Source organism: Chaetodon trifascialis, chromosome 20, assembly GCF_039877785.1.
Source record: "Chaetodon trifascialis isolate fChaTrf1 chromosome 20, fChaTrf1.hap1, whole genome shotgun sequence".
Lineage (NCBI taxonomy): Eukaryota > Metazoa > Chordata > Actinopteri > Chaetodontiformes > Chaetodontidae > Chaetodon > Chaetodon trifascialis.
The window spans coordinates 11784575-11806170 of record NC_092075.1 but is presented as its reverse complement, the minus strand read 5'-3'; the positions used below and the strand labels follow the sequence as shown (position 1 = coordinate 11806170).

Sequence of the window (21596 nt, the reverse complement as noted above, 5' to 3'; positions counted from 1 at the left end):
GTCATCATTGTCCTAGTATCTTTTCGGCATAATGAAACAAGAGAAAAAAGTATTGTAACTAAATGAAAAAAATATCTGTAATCTTCATATTCATTAAAACCAAGTGCATAACTATCTATTGTTGTTCTCCGGTCTATGTAACAGCGGTTTAGGGTTATGAGTAAAGGTGAAAATAAGAAACGTTCACTCCTTTGCCCACACAAACCTACTGCGGCGCACAGCAGGTTGTGGCGTGCAGACTCTCCCAGAATGCACTGGGTGGAACGTACTCACCAGGGCCATAACGTGACACGGTGTGAAGTCTCTAATCTGCCTGGCTGCTATTTAGTTGGACTGTGGGAGGGACATCACACCAACATGCAAATTTGACACAAAGAGACATTTAAGGGCAGCATTCACTTCAACCACACATTTCTTCTCCATTTAATCTCACTCATGCCTCACCTTCTCACTTCACTCTTCATGAAGCTCTTTGAGTGTCAGTAGCCAAGACTACAGTTGAACTCATGCATTTGATTTCGTCTTACAAACAGATTCCATATTTTCCTACTGGAGAGTTTTGCAGTAAATTTTCTACTTCCCTTTTTCTTTACTGTAAGATGCTGCTCCACTTGCAGAAACTAGCAACCACATTTATGCATATGTGGCATTCATTTTCATGCGGATACATTTCCCCTGAAATGAGTCTGCATATCTTCTCATCTTGGTGTTTTACCAAAGCATTGCTCCAGGACATTTCCCATCCTGCCATGTCATGATTGTTCACCACTCTTTACTGCTGTGTTCTAATGGGAGCAACTGTAGAAAACCAACCCTTTCCTGGTAGGGCAGTGAAACTGAAGTGACCGTAGATGATCTGGTACAGTTTTTGGGTACACAGATGGTATGGAGCCTTTGCAGATGAGTTGAATTATACTTTTTTTTAAAAAAAACTCATGCAACAACTCCAGCATCAATAACTTTTTGCTTTACTGACCCTGAGGTGTTTGAAGACTACAGCTCTTTAAAAAACAGATGTTTAGCTCATTGTTAAAGAAGAGAGCATTTGTTTCCTTTGAATACGCTTTGTTTCTGCATCACAACATTTCAAAAGAGGAACTTTTCAGTGTAATGTCGCCAAAAAGCACAATCTGCTCGTACTTGGATGAGCTTTGTTCCTGTTACACTGATGCTGCAATCAACAAATAATAACAGAGCACCAGCTTTTCTTAAAAATGAAAATAAAAAAATGGAAGGGTGCACATATGCTTTCCTTCAAACTTTCTTGAATGAAACCATTCCAATATATTCTGCTCTGCTTTTCATATTTATTGCTTGCAAACAAAATATTCAGCTTATTATTGTGGTGTCCAACAGATGCATCATCACCATCTATTCGTGCATTGAATCCTGTGAGTCCTGAAGATGAGTTTATGAGTTCTTTGTTTATTAGTGTAAAATCCATGTGTTGACACATAAGGAGAATTTAGATAACTCTTCTTCGCTCTGCTGCATCTTCTTCCTCCTTCTTTTTCATCATTTCTCTGACCGATGGTACAAGTATGAATCCTCAGCCCTGTCTTCATCATAGCCACCATAATGCCCCCCATCGCTGCCTCCTCTCCCTATGTCCTCAAGGCAGTGGATCCCCAGTCTCTTCTGCAGCTTCTCCTCCTGGAGGCGGAGCTCCATGGAGTCCACCAGGTCGTAGATGTTCTCCAGGGACCACATGGGTGATGGGAACCACGCCTTCACATCACCATCCTTCCCCACAACCAGCATGCTGAAATAGTCCTTACTGATCTTCAGCTGTTCTCTCAGGTTGTTGACCATGTCACGGGATAATGGCTCAACTGCACTCTGACTACGACCTGGAAGAAGACCAACAGGGGGAAAACTTTGTGGTGCACTTTGCAAAACACAGTAAAAATGCATTAAAAAAAGACTAGTCAGAATCCTCAGTTCAACCTTAGATTAGATAAGATCAAATTGTTGGACATATCTCTGTATGTTTACACTGATATGCACAACAATGGCAATAAAGTTTCAATCACTGTCCCATGCACATGGACTGCCCCACATGACTGTGACTCACCATTTAGGGGAAATAGCTCAACAGTTCCTGATGCTTTGTCTCCAACTCCAGTCAGCTTCAACATGGCAAAGTGGCGAATACCTGAGGAGAGACCCAAACATGCTTATCGGGGAAATACAAGAAACAAATAGCTGTGGTTGGAAGCATAAAACAGTACATTAGCGTATGAATAAGAATGTACCATAGCACAAATAATGTAATACATGTATGTACGTGCAGTTTTTTTTATAGTTATTATTTAAGAATGAGGCAAAGACAGTGTTGTGCTGGATTGTCTCTCCCAGCCCTGGAGGTCAGAAGGGAACCTGACAGTTAGATTTCCATAATGCACCAAAAAAAGCTACAGAGCAGACAGATGTGTGGTGTGCTACTGACCCAGGTGACACTGCTGTCCATTGAGAGCAGAGACCTGCTGTTGGAAGAGGTAGTCGTCCTCAGAGGGAGCAGAGATGAGGAGCAGCCTCCTCTTAGACATGAACCTAAACAGCCATAAAGATGGTGATGTAAGACTGACTGTTGTGGTAGTCAGTCAAGGCCATCGCTTTTATTCAGACATGATGTGTTGAGACACATTTTGTGTAATAATATCTATAAATAAACAACACCTAACCTTATCTTACTATTATTATCTCTATGACTACTCTTAGCCAACACTGCCCCACAAAGACAGTAAAGCCGAAGTTGAGAAAGAAAGGGTTTGGCTTGCTGGGTAAGTCGATGGGATGTAATATCTTTTTGGAAATGATTTTACCACAAAAAATAATTGACTTACTGTAAACCTTTGGAAAACCCCTGACAATATAATCAAAGGGAAAACACAGTATCAACAAACAAAATAGTTCTTTGAGATTGATACATAACAGTGATAACAGTTAGGTGGCTTCATCAAGGCTAGCTGTGGCTATTTTTAGCTAGCTTAAGCAGGATTGACTCTCTTGCTTTAGTAGTTGACTGTTTGGTTTGGGTGTAACTTTATGTTAAATATGACGTATTATATAGAATTATCCCATGGCGTAAAAGATATATAGTGAAATAAAGGTCAACAAGTCAAAGTTTTGTCTTAACTAAATACGTAGTTTTAGTTTTGGCTTTGTGGGGCAGAACAGTTCTAATAGTCCACAAATAATGAGCACACTTGGAAATTATTCAAATTAAGGAAAATAATAACATCAGGGCATGTTAGATATGGACATTCCCAGTGAGAAAAAATCCTTTATATGATTTCTGAAGAGGCTCCAGACACTGCTCGTCTCTGTAGTATTAGGTAATAATGAGCACTAAATCACAGTACTCTACCTGAGCAGTGAATTCTCTGCTCCAGGCTGTTGCTTTCCTTTGAAGCAAGCGGGAGGACTCCTCCTTTCCTTTTCTTTTTCTGAGCGCCTTGAGGGAAAGTTGTCAATGTACTCAAACAGAGCAGGACTTGATGGAGGAGCCTCAAAGACTCTCTGTGGGAAAGATAAAAGCTAATTAGGCAAGAAAAAAAGACAGAGAAGTAAGTCTAGTCACCTCAGGTTAGTTTCTGTTCCTATAATTACATGGAATTCCGTTTCAGTGGTCTTTGCAAGCCTACATCAGCAGCAGTCCCTGACATAGTGTGCGACAACAGAAAAGAACATTGTAAGAACACAGCTATAAGACAGCAGGATTACTAAATGATGCTGTGTTCTTTTAGAATACAGGAGGAGGTTTTCTTACATTGGCCTTCATGTCGTAGTCTGAGACAGTCATGGAAAAGAGGTCAGACGACGACAGGCCGAGCTCTGCTCTCAACAGAGAGATCAGGCCTGCATCTGAGAAACGCTCCGATTCGTCACTGAGTGCATGCTCCGACTCTGAAACACACAAGCAAACACAGTCTGTACCTTCAAGGACAGTATTTATTGCAGGGCTTTTATTTTGGATTTCCAATACTTTGGTTAACAACCATCAACGTAGCTGTAGTCCCTGTTAACTGCTAACTGGCAAATGTTAATATGCTAACACACTAAACTAAGATGTGGTATCATTTATCTCAAAGCAGCACTGTGGTTTTAGTGCAGCCTCGCAGAGCCTCTAGCATGGCTGTAGACTTTAAGTCTTGTTTTCCATTAGAACGACAGCTGTTCAGCTGCTGCCTCTCAAGTCTCAGAAGTCAGAAGTACCCACAGCGTCAACAAGTCAACATAGTACAATAACAAATGTTGGCAGCACAATCACAGAGCAGTTTGCAGCAGACTTGAAAAATAAGTCAAGGAAAGAGGATGAAAAGCATGAAAACACCAGCATGAGTACAGAGACTGTTGTACTTCACAGCGCATTAAACCTCTGCTGCTGTAACTATGGAAGCACCATATTTGCCTTTGGTCATGCTTTAGTAAAAAATACAATGAGTTCCTCTTTTTGGTTATTCCAACACTAGTTGTATCTATAAAAACAAGATAATATCCACACATTATTGTCATTGGATCACCTCTGGAGAGAATCTAACCAAATGTTTCAGATGCAAATATTCAAGCATATATCACACACACACACACAGAGGAATGTACAAACTCCCTACCGAGCTGGTGGTGCTGCAGCGTGAGTGTGACGTCACTACCTTCACCCACAATGGTCGCCACGCTGATCTTCCTGATAGCGAGGTCACAGTGTTGCTTCTCATTTTCCTCTTTCTGCTGTATGTACAGTGTTGCATCTCTGCTGGGTGTTGAGATGAGCTGGTACCGGCACAACACACACACGAGCAGATACATCACTCCAGATGAATGATGGGAAGGTGGCAGATCAGGAGCAGATTTGTCTTAAAAGTGTTTTGCATGCATTTAGTATAATGTGGATGACACTGTACATAAATAGAAGATGGTGAAAAAAGCAGACAGAAGGAAAAAGTTCCCACCATTAATCTTCTTGTCCCCCTTAAATTGTTCAAAAACTCCTTCAGGGCTGTTTTATCCTTCTCACTGGCCTCTTTGTTGGACTTTTTCCCTCTGCCTTTCCCTTTCTTCCCTTTCTTCCCTTTGCCCTTTTTCTTGGAGCTCTGTTTTTCCTGTGTGTCCTCCTTTACATTCTCTGTCTTTATATCTTCACTGTTTCCCCCCCTATGTCTTGTCTTTGCTTCTTCAACAGTGGAGTCAGACCTGCAGTAGAGCAGAAAAAATGACTTTGATGTTCATCCAGCACTAAAAGCAGATGAGGAGGCATGACGTACCAGATGGGAACACAAACACTGAGCAGGGTTTGAGTAAAATCAATCAAACATCCATACTCTTCCATCTACGTTGTTTGAAAAGCTGACTAAAAATATGAGGACCACACCTGTTTTTCTTCACTTCTTCACTGCTCTTCGACACAGATGGAGGGCTGTGCACTTTTTCCTGTCTGTCAGAAGTGGCCTGACCACCGCTGCTCAAGTCCTTTCCTCTCGTGGACCCCACTGCAGGCACCTTACGGATAACAAACCTCGACCGTCCACTCAGTATATCCTGAATCTTGCTCTTCAGGGCTGCTTTTTTGTCCAAGGGAATTTTTCTTTGTAATGCCACAACAGATGTCACATTCCCTCGCCTCTGAGGACTTAGCGGCATCTTCTTCTTCATCTTTTTCCTTGTCACCACAACCTTCTTTTTAGTGGTTTTACACCTGAATAAAAAAAACATCAAGGAGCAAGATTAGTTAGAGCCTTTACTTTATAACATTGGACCTACACAACAGAAGTCTTTCCTTATCTACATGTAAATAGAGGAGTGTGTTTTGCTCAGATTGTGAAGCCCCACGCAACAAATTTGTGCAATGCTGGCAAATGTAAATAAAAAGACTAAGAGTCTACAGCCATGCTAGCTGCTCTGTGAGGCTGCACAGTGCTAAATGTTGACATGCTCACAATGACAGTGTTAATTGCTGTTGCAAAATTGGTGGAAATTTATCATATTCACCATCTTAGTTTAGTGTGTTTGCATGCTAACATTTGCTGCATCAGCACAAGACAGAAAGTGTCGCTGAGGCTGAAGGAAACCAAAAGATCACCAAAGTGATTACAGTTCATCTTGAGGAGGAGATGAATATATCCATCCAATAGTTATTGAGATGTTTCACTTGAAACGGCAAATGTCAGCCTCATGGTGGCACTAGAGGAAAAGTTAAGGAATCACCATCTGGCCATCGACTCGTCATCTGGGGACCACAAATGTTTGTACAAACTTTCATGGAAATTCATCACATATTTGTTGAAATATTTCAGTCTAGACCAAAGTGGACTGACTGACCATCAGACCAACATCGCCATCCTTCAACTTTATCGCTAGCATGGTTGGAAATGGCTTGACTTTACATGTAATTTTACATCATATTACACCCAACAATACACCCATTGCCAAGCATAACATGGATAATCAGCTAAACGTTCATAGTTTAGCACAGTTTTGCTCACTTTCTTACACACATTTTGAATTGAAAGTGGACTGAACAAACTTGTAAAACCCTTCCTGACTTCTCTGTTAGTACAGTGAACAACACAGTGATAAAATGGAACCTCAAGTTGGATCCTTTTCTGGTCATCTTCTCCAGCTTCCTCATGGGGAATTAGAAAGTGGTTTTCTGGATTCGACCTTCCATCATGGCGTTCTGGATGATGATGATGATAAATGTATCTCTTTCTGCTAGACGGCAGTTCAACCCTTTCTGAGAGAGACAGAGAGAAACATGAGAAAAAAACGATAAAAAGTCAGAGGAGGGATAGAAAGGAGATTTCTAATATTTTTCCCAAAATAATGAAGAAACGGACCCTTCTCAATCAATATGGTGTATACATCTGTATGTACAGTACCTGCTCCATGTCTTCCAACTGTTTCTCCATCATACGAAGGTAGTGGTCACTGTATGATGGGGCTGTAATCACCCACAGTCGCTTTTTACCTGGAAGGAAGAAGGGTTGGTTCTGTCAGTATCTAGACAGACAGATAGACACATCAGCTGATCACTTCATTCGCCTTGCCTGCAAAGTCAGCCAGGAAATCCAGCTCTGGAGCCAAGTTCGATGAGGACTCTCCAGCTCCCCTGCTGTCTCCATGTTCTCCGTCTTCGTCCAACCCCAACCCCTGCTCGATTCCTGGAGGCAGGTCTGAGTAGTCTCCCCAGTCCCTTACATTAGGATCCAGGTGATCCTTGGGCTTGCTGCGACTGATGCCCGGCCAGGCATTGAGCAAACTTGGGTAGCTGAGGCTCCACAGGGCGGCAAACAACAGCAGAGGCCAGTGTGAGTTACAGAAATGAAACATCCTCACTGACACGGTTGAGTGGTTGGTGTGTTGATCAGCTGGGACTGGCTAGCAGCTCACAAATCCTCCCCTGGATTTATGTAGCGCTGTGTTCACCACTCTTGGGCAGCAGCGCTGCATCTGTTACACACAAGATGGATTCGCCAACTGTTAAAAAGTGATTTCAGACTTAAAAAGCTCTCGGTCATCAGTCACAAAACTCCCAGCTGAGAAGTCTCCATGCTTTGAATCCACGTTCAAAACCTCACTGAAGGCAGAAGCATCCCTGAAAAAACAGGTGGACTAAATCTGACATGAATCTGAAGGACAGCAAACTGCAGTGATGTTAACCCCTCTCACAGCACAGGCAGACTGATTGGAGAGGGTTGTTCTCCTGAGACACACACACACACACACACACACACACACACACACACACACACACACACACACACACACACACACACACACACACACACACACACCCCCTCCTGTTTCACATTATACCCCAGGCTTGTTAACAGGAAACTCCTGGAATTTTCGGTGACTTCAAAGCATTTTCTTGCTGAAAAATCTCTTTGTTTCTCCCTGTCTCTCCCACTCTGTCTGCCTCTCTCTCTGTCTATCTGTCTCTCTCTCTCTCTGTCTAGCTGTCTGTCTCTCTCTCTCTTCACAAACTAACACATTTCTGCGTATGTGCATGTGCTGCTGCTTTGTCTCACAATAGACGGCTTCGTTAATAGAAAAACAATCACTCTCATATAAACAGTACATGCTCACATACCGATATGCAGGTGGATGCCAATGAACCCACATATGTGTATTCACACACGCAAAAACACACACTCATTGTTACTTTACATGTTAGTAGGACAGTAGCGTAATTTCACCTACTTTGTCTTTGATGAACTAAATCTCCGACTGCCTTTGTGAATGGCAAGTTATGAGAAAATGTCCCCGCGAGGATCAGTACAATATCAAATTATTTGCTTTATTTTACCAGGATTGATTGGATTTGACAGTTTTGATTGTAAAATCTGTCAATATTCATCAGAGTGGCACCAGCTTGAGTGATGGTAATCACAAACTGTTGCAGTCTGCCTCACACATGTAGGAAAAAAAAGAAGAAAAGCAGTTAAAAAATTGAGTGTTGAAAGAATAAAGGAGTAAAAGTGGGAGGTTAGGTTAGAGTAGTTCAACACAAAGCCATTTGTTCAACAGGAGTTAAGGCTTTTAAATGAAGGGAAATGGCAGGAACCATAAATAACGCAGACGGGCTGACAGATGCTGCAGTATAGGAAAGTTCACACCAGTTCAAAGTTTTGAATCTGAGTAAAATGAGCCCACAGGCGAGTGAACTCTGAAGACCTTCTGCCAGGGAAAAGGTATCCATCCGTGAGTGGCAGCTATAAGTTTATTTTCAACATCATATGACAATTATAAAGGGTCTTTATTCCATTTTATTCCATCCTTAATTTTCAAAATGATAACATGAGAAAAAAAGGAGACAATTTAAAGAAAAATGGATACACAACTATTGAAAACAATGACTCTCAGGGGGTGCTACAATCCGAAATGTTCTTCCACCTGCTTCCTGACCTAAAAATGACATGTGTTGCTTAAATTTCTAGTTTTAATGTCACAGAGGAAGAAGAAGAAAAGACGAGAGATTATAGAAGAAAGATGTATGAAGCAAGTCAATTAGAGGAGTTTTTAGGGTGAAACGCTGAAATGAGAAACAGGCGTAGCAACAATGCATTCCACTCTGAGCCTGATAAAGAGAACCAGATGATCAGTATGTCTCTGTGTGAGAGAGTATATATAGATATATATATATACTCTCTCACACAGAGACATACTGATCATACAGCATACAGCATATTATGCTGTATACAACTTATACTCCACTGTAAGTAAAGGGAGAAAGTAAGTGACAGAAAAAGAAGAACACAGGTTCTGTCTCATTGCTAGTTTTTCATTAACAAAGATTTACAAGGATGTTGAACCACCTTCCACCACCAGAAACACACCAGAGGAATGAGGGAACATACACAAGCTATCATTGACAGTTCACAGTTTAACGGTGCTGGAGAGGAGAGAACAAGCTCCACAGCAGCGACCTTATAACACTGAAACTTTGACTCATGCAAGTCATCAAGCATCCAGAAACATGCTCCCCCAAAGATAAAAGCTCAGTGATAATTAACTGATGATAGTGATAACTCATTTTATCACTTCATGTTGTCAGTTTCAATAAAAAATGAAAACTTCAACAATGGAAGAAAATGACTTAATGACACAATGTGAATGTAAAAATGCACCCCTTAGTGGAGAAATGTGAATCCCACATGTTTGGACATCTGTGCCATTGCTAGTATGGTGAAAGGAGGTGAGGAGTCCATGACAAGGGCCGGAGGGGGCCGGAGGGGGCCGGAGGGGGCCAACCAGAGTTCAACTAGTAGTGAAATCCTGGACTACAGGCAGTTTGGTGATCATGATTGTTTCTACACTGTAAACAGTTTGATTCTGTCTATCATATTTTCCTTTTATGAAGACATAATCACTCTAGAGATTTGTTTGAGTTTAAAGTATTTCTACATGTATGAAATTATCAGTTCAGATAGATTAGATTACACATACAACATCTGTTGATTAAAAACCTCCTACCAGTGACCTCGCACCACAATCCAAATGACTTAATATCAGAAAACATTGGATTTGATTCAGTGGCTTATGAGTATCTGTATATTTAGTATAAAGGATATAAATCACAACATGACACCTAATGGCACCTAATAATAATTTTCTATACCCACAATCAGACCACATTTTATCCAAGTGCAATGGTGGATATAAATTAGTAAAAGAGCGCCCCTCAGTGGAAACAATGCAGAAATGCATCTTCTGTGTGTTGCAGTTTTGGGACGCCATTTCTGACAGAGCAGTGGACACGTAAATGTGCATATTATTTCATTTCTTTGTCATTGCACGTGTATTTGTATGTAGTTGTAGCTTGTCTACCTGGAAATCTACCGGTGCACATGCTTCCAACAAAAAGATTTAAACATAATTTGTGTTTTAATTGAGCCTGAACGGATAAAAATAAAAAAATAAGAACATTAACGTTACTGCCAATTAATAAAATGCTGAGGTGACTGATACTATATGACATATTTGTATGCATTTTTTTTTGGTTTTTGTCAGGGCCAGTTATTCGGTGACGGCACATCAGAAGTCATCAGATATCCTCTGATGCGGCTCATAAGATCCAATAATATTCCAATGCCGGCCGCTTCCCCGGACATCTTCCGGGTTAACGCAGTTCGCCTGTGCTGCACAGAGCCAGGAGCATTGGCAAAGGTCAGTTGAAATAAGTGCCGCTAACTTTTCTGCTCTCACTTTTCAACATGCATTTGTCTCTGATTGCATCGGTCTGCGGGGGTGTGAGGGCTTTTTGACTCATACGTCGCTCTCCTGCACAAAACAGATGTGTCTTAGCTGCCAGCTAGCGCGCTAGCTAGCTGACGTTGGCGTTCACCCCGCTAGATCGTTGTAGTGAGCGCAGACAAAAGAGTAAAGTGCTGCCCGCCTGGATTAATCTTGTTGATGCCTGACTCATAGAGAAACTGAGCACTGAGCGCTGGCCTACCGAAAACACATTTAATCCATCGCGTTTTACGCTGCAGCCTCTCTGGGCGACACAAAGTTGGGAGACAGTATTTTCGAATGGACGCCATTGATTTAAACGTTGTTTTATGGGTGACTTATTGGGTCATTCCGGTAAAGATGCCAGAGGTTTATGGTGACAGCGGTTGAAGTCCTGACCCGTGTTTAACCCGGCACATTCGGGACAAGGCAGCAAACGTTTGCAGTTTGAAACCCTGATCAGCCTTTAGCAAGGTTTTTGTGAGTTAATGTTGTTAACCTCACATTTAAGGAAGCAGCAGGTTTTGATGACGTGGTGGTTTCTTTTTTTTTCTTTACTTTTTTTCCCTGACATTAAAAATGAGTCCTGAACACAACACACGTTGGTTTGCGCTGTGACGGCTGGACAAAGCGAACACTTTTCAACTTGTACCTGGGGAAACTTTCATTGAAAAAAATACATAAATAAATGACATCTTTGACACCCTATCAAAATGCTTACCTATTGTATGCTTAGGTGCCAGGCTATATTGATCCTTTGACCATGTTTAAGTCTACCAAGTAGGTCAGTTGTGCCACCAAGGCTCCAGTCGTGGCATAACAGGGACACAGTTGATTTATACAGTTTTTATGATGACCCTGAGGTGTCATTTTTCGTTGTGCTTTTGTCCTTATTTGTATAATAGCACATGCCTTCCAGTGCTGCAGCTAACAATTAGTCATTGTCAAATAATTAAGCTATTTTTACAATCAACCCAAAGATATTCAGTTTACAGATTTTCACATTAGAGAAGCTGGAACCAGCCAATGCTCGGATATCTACTTGATAAATGACTTGAACCGATTTCTGTATTAGTGGTGTTTATTGTTTTCGGTGTCTCTTTACTGTGTACACAGCTCAGAGTTTATTGCCAGTCCATTCTAGTCTAAACCTACTAAACTACATCAGTCCAGCTGTCCCAGTCTATCCCAGTTCCATTATCTCCCTTTAAAGTAAACATAGTGTCCCTCAGGCTGTTTACTGCCTCAGAGACACTCACTGGACTGTGATATAAAGAAGTGGTTGTGGTTGTCCATGATTTTATTCATGTAGAGATTTGTACAGTAGTGTTTTTTTCTTTCCAAAAGGATCCTTGCATAAAATGGACAAAAATGCACATATGCTTGTATTAGAGCAAAAGCCTATGGCTGATTCAAAATGTGGCTCCAACAGGCAGAACACTTGTTGATTTGAGTGCATGTAGGAAAGTCTTGTCTTGCTGAAAGTGACCTGTTGCGTAAACATATATCATCGTGTGAGTATCTGATCTGGAAGGGAACAGGGTTGAACATTTTTCTGAACTTTTTAGCACATATTATAGCCCATACTTTTAAAAATGTGAGATTATGTGCAGTGGATGTGGAGAAATATTGACACTCTTTATTTTCCCTCTCACACATTTTCACCCTACTGATATTCTTTACCCATAACCCCCTCCCCCATCTGTCTGTTGGTGCCCTTATCTCCCACCCGTCTCTTCCACAGGAGGGGTGCTGTCTGTCCTGTTGAGCTCCTCCTGGTGTGTGAGTGTCGGGTGTGTGTGCACCATGGCAAGCCTCCTACGTGTTGTGGCGACGAGCTGCTCGGTCCCTGTGTTCAGCCGGGTGCCCTGTGTGAAGCTGCAGAGCGGCCACGCTATCAAAACGTCATGCCTTCGCTTTTTCAGGACCCATCAAGCTCTTGGACGATGTGCCAGTCCAGGTAAGACACGGGCCTCACATGGTGATTTCATGAGTGGACATGATAGAATAGATAGAACATCAAATGCTACAGTGTGATTTGGAGAAATATTTAGGTTAATTGTTCAGCCATAAAAGAAAGCATAAAAGTTGTGACAGCACACACTCTGTCCCAGTTTGACAGCGACATTTAAACCTTTTTCAGACATCCCTCAGCAAATAAAACCGTTATATTTTGATTGTGTGTCAGGTTTTAATTTGATTCATTGACAAAATGCCTGCAACAGCTACAAGCTTGCACAATTACTTTAAATATTGTTTTCTCAATTGCTCATTTGGCTTGTTGTTGGCACCTGGGGGCTACTATTGTTGAGCTCACACACATATACAGATGACTCATTCACTGAATTGTCATTGTATGAGGTACACTGTTCAACCTGCAAGCAAGAGCTCTGAACAGGCCTGAGAGGTAAAAGGTGCCGTTATGGCTGAAATTATTTGTCAGTCAGCAGGAAAATGATCTGCAACTGTTTTGATAAGGAATCAATGGTCCAAGCTTTTCAGTCAAAAGGGTTTGCTGCTTTTCTTGAAGGAATGATTGTATTCTTGAATACCAGGGTGATTTTTTTCCTCCTGTGGAGATCAAAACTTAAAACACTTGCACAGCTGCTGAGGTTTATAGACACACGTTTTACCACCGATGGCGACGCCGCCTGTAGCTTCTGTGTGCGTTCTCATGTACGTGTGCATCAGGTGCAGCATGGCAGGTGCATACCTGCTCATTACAACACAGAGTGGTACTCAGCATTAGAATGGACAGACACATGTGCTATTCTTATCATTGTCCTTCATTGGCCTTGGCAGCTGTTCAAACAGATCTGTCATGTAGTAATGTAGAGCACTACCCATTTATTCATATTTCTTTGTTTATTTCTTGCATGCTTTTTCCTTTTTAAGGTCGTTGTAATTGTTATGAAGAAGATAATCTCCTGTTTAGGCAAAGTAGAGATAAATAAAACCAAACTGAGGACATCCTGTAACCCCATGCTGCTGCTTTTCCTTTAACTCGTCTTAAAAGCCAGTGTTGCTCGCTGCTGTTGCTTTCAGTCCCAAGGTCACATTTAGGATACTGCAGCCCTCAGGCTTTAATTCTCCATTTTCCATGCCTTCACTCTGTGCGTGCATGCTTGTGTGTGTACTTTGAAAGCCAGTACCAGCTGGTTGCAGGTGCCTCACGTCTGAACCTGCTGGGCTCACAGTTGTGCTGGAGGTCTCTCTGTATGTTGAAGGGGGGCGCTTGTGACCTGGTTCATGGGGACACCTCTGCAGTTCAGCTGGCTTCAGTAACAGCTGGCAGCGTCTATTCTGGACGCATGGGTGTCAGCGTATAGGGTTGCAGAGGAGAAGATATGGCCTCTGGGGCGCCTATAGCCGTACAGCATAGGCCGAGGCAGTGTGTTGATGTGAAACTGGATTGGTGAACTGTGACGTGGAAAAAAATGACTCTGTGCTCTATGAACATGCTGTTATTGACATTCTCAAAATTTGAAGCATTACCAGCTTCGATGTGCTGAAGAGGATTATTCATGGGACGAGTGTTAAGACATTTATAAAGTAATTATGCTTAATGATTAGCAGATGCTACCTGCATAGACCTGTCTGTATTCACATTGTGTCAAAACACTGACTGACAACAAGGCACCGCAAGTGTGTTGGTGGGGACGTGTTGCTTCTGGTGTTTGTGAGAGAGAGAAATATATTCCAGGAAGACGGGTTTGAGTCATACAACAAGGAGCTCAAAGGCTTATCAAACTCAAATGCTGCACAATGGTTTTATAATACTATAAGGGAAGATTTTATTAGGAAAGTTATCATGTGTGAGTCACTCTGTTTCAATGCAGTTCAGTACCCTCATTGAAATGAATGTGCTGATACATTGTGTGTATCCTTCAGGCCTAATAGAAGTGTTGCATGTCCTTCCTCATAAAATAGTTAAAAATATATTTTTGGCACTTTAACGCCACCAAATGTTGAAAGATGGCATAGCATGAAAAAAGTCCAAGTGTTACTCATGGTCAGAAATCTGCTATCTTAAAGCATTACAACAGATGAGAGGTTTCACTTGACATCTCATGATATCAGCGTTTTCAGAATTGTTACAAACCTCCCACCATTTCAAGGCAGTATGGACAAAATGCTGTGACACTGGACAGAAGTGGGGCCCCGTTTGTCTCTCAGGCTCGAGGCTAAACTTGGGGTTTGCCTATTGTTTGATGTTTCACTGGAGCTGAGAGCCCGGTCAGTCAGACCACAGACTGTATAAACCATGGACATTGCCTCTGTGACATCACCCGTAGTTCCTAAAGACAGTGGCTCTGGCCGTCGCCATCTCGGCACCACCTGACTCTACCAAAATCCCAGCTAATCCAAATATGAGCAAAGAGGTGGAGCTGAGGCGGGCTGAATGAAGCCTGGTGTCTGAAACCTAGTGGCCAGCTGTCACTCCAAGGGGACACAACCTTGATTATGCAGAACTTTAAACCTTATTTTAATTTGAATGTGTTAATTATATAAAATTGGTAAGGCTTTACTTGAGGCTCTGGTTTGTGTTAATACCCATCTTGGAATTAGGCCTAACCAACAACTGTCTCAACTAGTTTCTGGAAAAGGTCACATTAAATTTAGCAGTTTAATTTTTAGATAGTTGATATTAGATAGTATATATAGATATTAGATAGTATTATATTAGATAGTTTCTATTTAGATATTGACCTTCATAGGTTATCATTATCTGTTTTGTGAGATTCTCCTAGAGTACAAGTATGTTGAGTCCAAACACAAGATAACACTCGGTCGCTGCTGCTCTTCATAATATTTTCAGAATCAGAAATACTTTATTGGTCCTCAAGGGGAAATTGGGTCACGGTACAGTTGCTCCCATTCTAGAGTAGAAAGGTCTGTCAGTGTAGAGAAAGTATAGAAAAGAGACAATAAGTGTATGTAAACACTATGTGCATTATAAAACAATATATAGAGAAAAACAAATATGTAACAAATCAGTAAAAATATATGCATCAGACTACAGTATATAACTACAGAGTAATAACTGCAGTATTACTGCCAGAGTATACCAGAGTAGGGTTTTTAGGGGTATGATGGTGGTCAGGAGTATCTGCTGCTGTCTGCTCATTTTGAACTTAATCTGAACTGCATTTTGCTCAGTAATACGATAGCTGTGGGATAAAGAGCCCAGCTCTGTGACTCTGATCTCTTTATTGGCATCTGACTGCTAGATGTGTTAGGCCATACAGCACATACAGTGTTATGTTGTCGTTTGCTGGCCGTCTCGTGTTGTGGAGCTTATCGTAAAGCAGAAGTTGTTAGAGGACGGGCCACCGCAGCAGGGCGAAAGGAAAGGCAGCCTGTCAGATGCTCCCGTGTTTATGTGTAGACGAAGAGACGGAGGGAAAGAGCTGCAGTGGAATTTTCCATAGGACTCAACATGTGACCTGCCTGTCGCTGGGACACTAGACTTAAGAGCACTACAAAAAGACACAGACTAATAATAGGTCAGTGTCTTCGTCATTGTCACTGTATATTGCTCCTTATTTGACTCTGTGTTTCTCGAAATAGCAAAACTTTTTTCCTCCTTGAGAAAACTAAAGGCCAATTTCTTGAGATAACAAAATAATTATGAGAAAACGACTTCATAAGATTCATAAGAGTGGACCGTGATGCACACACACACACACACACACACACACACACACACACACACACACACACACACACACACACTTATATCTCTTATATACAGTGGTCAAAGCGGACGTGTCCCTCAGTTGTCAAGATGCCATCCATCCATGCTGGCATGGCAATCCTGGTCTCTGAAAAACCTTAGAAGTAGTAAGAGAATGTAATCTTTTGTTTTCTTGTGAAAATGGGTTGATTATCTCTCTATCTTTAGTTAACAAAGCTCGTTAACTCAAGATAACTCGATAAATATCTTGTGCTCTCAAGATAACGGCACTGAAAAACAGTAATTGCAAGCTCGGCTTCTATAGAACTGCAGTGCTCGTGGGGTTCAGGGATAGTAATGTCAGTCGGTCAGTGAAATACTTTGGTCATGACTATGATATGGTGATCATTATTGGTTGGATGTTCATCACATTTTGTACAGATCTTTATGGTCCTCAGAGGATGAATCCTAATGACTTCAATGATCGTCTGACTTTGGTTCCTGTGCCAAGTGCAGGTCAGACTGTCATAGTTTTCCAGTGATATATTTTCATATCTACCTAATGAATTGGCACAAAGTTTAAAAGAAGCATTCATCATTCCCAGACAACGTATCCTAATGACTTTGGTGACATTTCACTGTGTTCATTACTTTAAGGGTCAAATACCTGCAAAACTAAAGACATTTCCATCAGCCTCAGCTGTACTTTGTATTCACAAAGCTTGTCACATAGCTGTAGACTCCAAGTGTTGTTACAGGACACTGACCTTATCTGTCTGCCTACAAAGGCCATTGCATACACTGTACAGTATTTATGGTAAACACAGTGTTGACTCTCCTTGAAGCTGCAGAGGACATGAAAAAGTATTGTGCTCTTCGCTAAAGTGACCTTTCTCATAAAACAAACAACAGTGGTTGTGATGATATTCAATCAGGAAAACAACAGTTAAGTATCTTGTGTCATGTTTATTTAGATTTTTATTGTTTTGGACGAGGACAAGATACACACTTCTCATACACATAAACATACCCACTGTGCACACCTCTGTCATATCTGTGGTATTTCCTCCATAAAGCTTTGTGAAAAACGCTTTAACAACCAGACTGTGTCAACAGTGCTTTTGTTTTATAGGCTGTTATTCTATGATTGGTTTAAACAAGACCAGAAGCAACTGTAATTAGTTAACATTAAAGCATGAAAGTCAATAAATGAATGAATATAACAACTGTCACCTATCTCACGCGTTCCTGTTTTGTTTCTGTTTCTGCAGGTATTCCATACAAACAACTCACAGTCGGTGTGCCCAAAGAAATTTTCCAGAGTGAACGTCGAGTGGCGCTTTCTCCCGCTGGTGTCCAGGCGCTCATCAAACAGGGCTTCAATGTCGTCGTGGAGTCCGGAGCCGGAGAGCCCTCCAAGTTCAATGATGAACAGTACGCCCAGGCTGGAGCAACAATTAAAGACATTAAAGACGTCTTTGCTTCTGATGTGGTGGTTAAGGTAGGATTTAAGTGCGGAGTGGAAGAGGAAATGAGAAGTGGATTGTTTAATAGTTCACCAAGGCCAGAGAGAGGGAGGAGGAGGTAAATTAGGTGGTTGGATGATTCAGACAACCTTGCAAGCAGTTGAAAATGCCAGATGTGTCTTGTTCTGAAGGGCTGGTTAAGGTTTAAGATGAGATAATGAGGAATAATGGACGGAAGAGGGAAAAGGAAGGAAGGCACAGGGTGGGCCAGTCAGCGTTTTTGAAGACAGCAGCAGCTTTTGGCACCTCATCTGCTTTTTCGTCTTGTTAGGTGCAGGAGGAAAAGCAAGAATGACTGTGACTCTGAAAATGTGGGATAGAATCAGTGCTCCCATTACAGAATAGCAATTAACTATGTCTCCATCGCTGTTTTTTCATATGAAATCCTGAATCCAGAGTCCAGAGAATCAGGTGTGGATATTGTCCAGGATGTTGCCCTTTCAGGCATGTGGGACATGACAGGACACTGTCCATGTCAGATGTGTTCTCTCCAACTGCAGATACTCAGTTTGGTTTAAGTGAGGGATGGCGCCTGGGTGAAGCATGCAGGAGGATGAGGAGGACACATCTATAATGATGACTGTGTTTGCATTCCTCAGTTCTCTCTCGCTGTGAATTCCCTGGATAATGACCTGCACTAGTCACACATGGGCTCAGTCGGACATTACATGGACTTTGTGTTCACAGCCATCCATGGAAACTGTTCAGAAAAGCACAGAAACTTTCAAAAAATAATTGTCAGGTGATTGAATGAACTATCTGTCACTGTCTATCACAGGCTAACTTCAACCAATCAGATCAGTGAATCATATGACACACTCGGAAGATGAGCGAAAACATCTTTTCCATCAAGAAAAGCCTTCAGTGCTGGTTTTTGCTCTTCTTTCTTCAAAGAAATACTCCAGTTCTGATATAACTGATACTGTAGCAGCATCTACACTAATCTCTTAGCTCCTCTGTCGAACTTTTAGATAAATTCATGGTTGTGCATGTGTGAAAAGGACTTGTTTAGGCCACGGTGGACAAAGCAGGGAAAGGGACAGGAATGAAAAGGATGAACAAAACAAGCTTTAACGTGCAGATTGTAGCTGAATACGAAGCTTTCCTTCTCATCTTTTCCCGTGTCTTATCTTTTCAACCAATTTCTCTGCTTCCAGGTCCGCGCTCCCGTTTTCAACCCTGCTTTGGGAGTCCACGAGGTGGATATGATGAAGGATGCGTCCACTTTAATCAGCTTCATCTACCCAGCTCAGAACCCTGAGCTGATGGACATGCTGTCCCAGAAGAAGGCCACCGTCCTGGCTATGGACCAGGTGCCCCGAGTCACCATCGCCCAGGGTTATGACGCGCTGAGCTCCATGGCGAACATTGCAGGGTATGTACATGACCAACAGTCCACTTGAGTGATGTGATTTTCCCAATATTTTCTGTTGTCATAATTGGACATGTTTTATTGATTGATTTTGCAGTTTCTCATCATTTCCTGTGTCATTTTCCTCTCATTTCAGGTACAAGGCAGTTGTGCTGGCAGCTAACAACTTTGGTCGCTTTTTCACTGGACAAATCACAGCAGCTGGCAAAGTGCCACCTGCGAAGGTGTGTAGTATGAGTGTGTGTCTTTCTGTAAATGGAATTTATTTTATTGGCAAAATGTAGAAGTATTGTCAGAAGTGTGAATGTGCCTGTGTCACTTTAAACCTGCTAAAACCCTTTCATGTGTATGTGAGTAGGTTCTGATCATTGGAGGTGGTGTGGCTGGGTTGGCAGCAGCTGGTACTGCCAGGGCCATGGGAGCCATCGTCAGAGGATTTGATACCAGGTTTGTTTTTACTCTGCATTGTACCTCTGAATTATGATTGACATGAACACTAGCTTTGAAAGATTGTATTTGAGCAGAGTTGGATTTTTCTCTTGGACAGACATTTGCATTTGTAGTGTGTCATGAGCTACAGGGGTGAATTTTTATGTAACTCCCTGATTTGAATTGTATTAAGGCTTAAAATTCAGCATAATTAAGGCCGCTATGAATGACAGCTAGTGGCAAGGTTTCAGCAACATGCCTCAGCTCCACCTCTGCCAGGTTTTGGATTAGCTGTGAGTTTGGTGGAGTCAGACGCTGCCAAGATGGTGATGTGTGAAGTCACTGCCACTGAGCTTCACAATGGCTCTTCAGACACCTATGGGTGACGGCACAAAGACTATGTCCATGTTTTATACAGTCAAACACTTCTGCATGGCCAATCTATGAGAATGGAGATGTTTTATATCACATGAAGCTTGTGTTCTCGTGTTCTGTTGAAGATATTTCCCCTCAGTCTGACTAAGAAATCATTATCCCTCCTCTCCCAGAGCTGCAGCTTTGGAGCAGTTTAAATCTCTGGGCGCAGAGCCGCTGGAGGTGGATATAAAGGAGTCAGGAGAAGGCCAGGGAGGCTACGCCAAGGAAATGTCAAAAGAGTTCATCGAGGCAGAGATGAAGCTGTTTGCCAAACAGTGTCAAGAGGTGGACATTATCATCACCACTGCTCTTATCCCTGGTATGCACAGAAGCACAGACTAAACGTAGACACTGACGTATATAGCGTGGCCGTGTATCCACAGTAGCTCAGTGAATTTGTTTAACCTCTTGGGTAAATATGTGCTGATGGCTCGATGTCTGTGTTTTCATTGTCACATTGTAGGCAAACGGGCACCCATCCTGATCACCAGACCAATGGTAGAGAGCATGAAAGACGGGTCAGTGTTGGTGGACTTGGCTGCTGAGGCTGGAGGAAACATTGAGACCACAGTACCTGGAGAGCTTTCAGTTCACAGGGTCAGTGCGCACATCCACGCACTCACACCCATGCCAAGACGTCACTGGTCTGCTCTTCCAATTTAATGTAATCTGTCTTTTTTATTTGTTATTTTTAGGGAGTGACCCATATTGGCTACACAGACCTGCCCAGCCGTTTGCCAACACAGTCCAGCACTCTGTACTCCAACAACATCACAAAGTTGGTGCGGGCCATCAGCCCCGACAAGAACAACTTTTACCTCGATGTCAAGGACGCATTTGACTACGGGACCATGGACCACGTTGTCAGAGGATCTGTCGTCATGGAGGTATGAGGTCTTATGTGACCAGCAGCCGAACAAACATACGTGTGTGCACAGCTGAGGATCCACGCAGTCCTGGAGGAAATCATTTGTAATACCTTGCAGGTCCCTCTCACAGTCACTAGATGTCACCCTAAGGACAAACTTGTCTTCTCACTCTCTTTTTAGAGCATCTTACCTGCTGCCAAGGAAGTCACATCCCCTCAAAACACATAAAGGTTGAATATAGAATTACATTGTGTTTATTAGGCTCTGTGAGCTGATTCTCACAGACTCTATTTAGCTTAATTTGTGTAAATTAGAAATTGGTCCTTGATTATTTTTACATAATCGTGCTCAAATATTGCTTTGTGTGTCAGGCAGTGATGGTCCACCACCACAGCTACTGTTGGCTTCATTTCTTCAATTAACATGTTTTTTTTTTTTGGTTAGGTAGAGCCATATCATTTATCAATCTTAATATTGGTCATAGATCTTGGTCATATTTTTGGGAGATTATTTTTCCCATAATCAGTCTCAGTGAAGCCGTGTTCATTTATTGGAATGAACAAATAGTAATT

The 21596-nt window shown here is 42.0% G+C and overlaps 2 protein-coding genes across 2 annotated transcripts in view; one reads left to right on the top strand and one right to left on the bottom strand.

Moving 5' to 3' along the window:
* Positions 1-1372: 1372 nt before the first annotated feature.
* Positions 1373-7371, bottom strand: ccdc80l2 (coiled-coil domain containing 80 like 2). The gene is given in 11 exon segments (XM_070989311.1): positions 1373-1850; positions 2075-2155; positions 2450-2553; positions 3371-3522; positions 3773-3909; positions 4617-4773; positions 4953-5193; positions 5372-5695; positions 6585-6733; positions 6879-6967; positions 7047-7371. Coding segments are annotated over 11 exon segments (2052 nt in total). The 5' UTR covers positions 7330-7371; the 3' UTR covers positions 1373-1515.
* Positions 7372-10538: 3167 nt separating this feature from the next.
* Positions 10539-21596, top strand: part of nnt (nicotinamide nucleotide transhydrogenase) — a 31739-nt gene continuing 20681 nt past the window's right edge. Inside the window, exons 1-9 of the mRNA XM_070988767.1 lie at positions 10539-10668; positions 12479-12694; positions 17683-17912; positions 19095-19312; positions 19446-19533; positions 19668-19756; positions 20287-20474; positions 20619-20752; positions 20851-21042. Of these exons, the coding sequence (XP_070844868.1) occupies positions 12541-12694; positions 17683-17912; positions 19095-19312; positions 19446-19533; positions 19668-19756; positions 20287-20474; positions 20619-20752; positions 20851-21042 (1293 nt within the window). The 5' untranslated portion in view covers positions 10539-10668; positions 12479-12540. The remainder of the gene's footprint in view (positions 10669-12478; positions 12695-17682; positions 17913-19094; positions 19313-19445; positions 19534-19667; positions 19757-20286; positions 20475-20618; positions 20753-20850; positions 21043-21596) is intronic.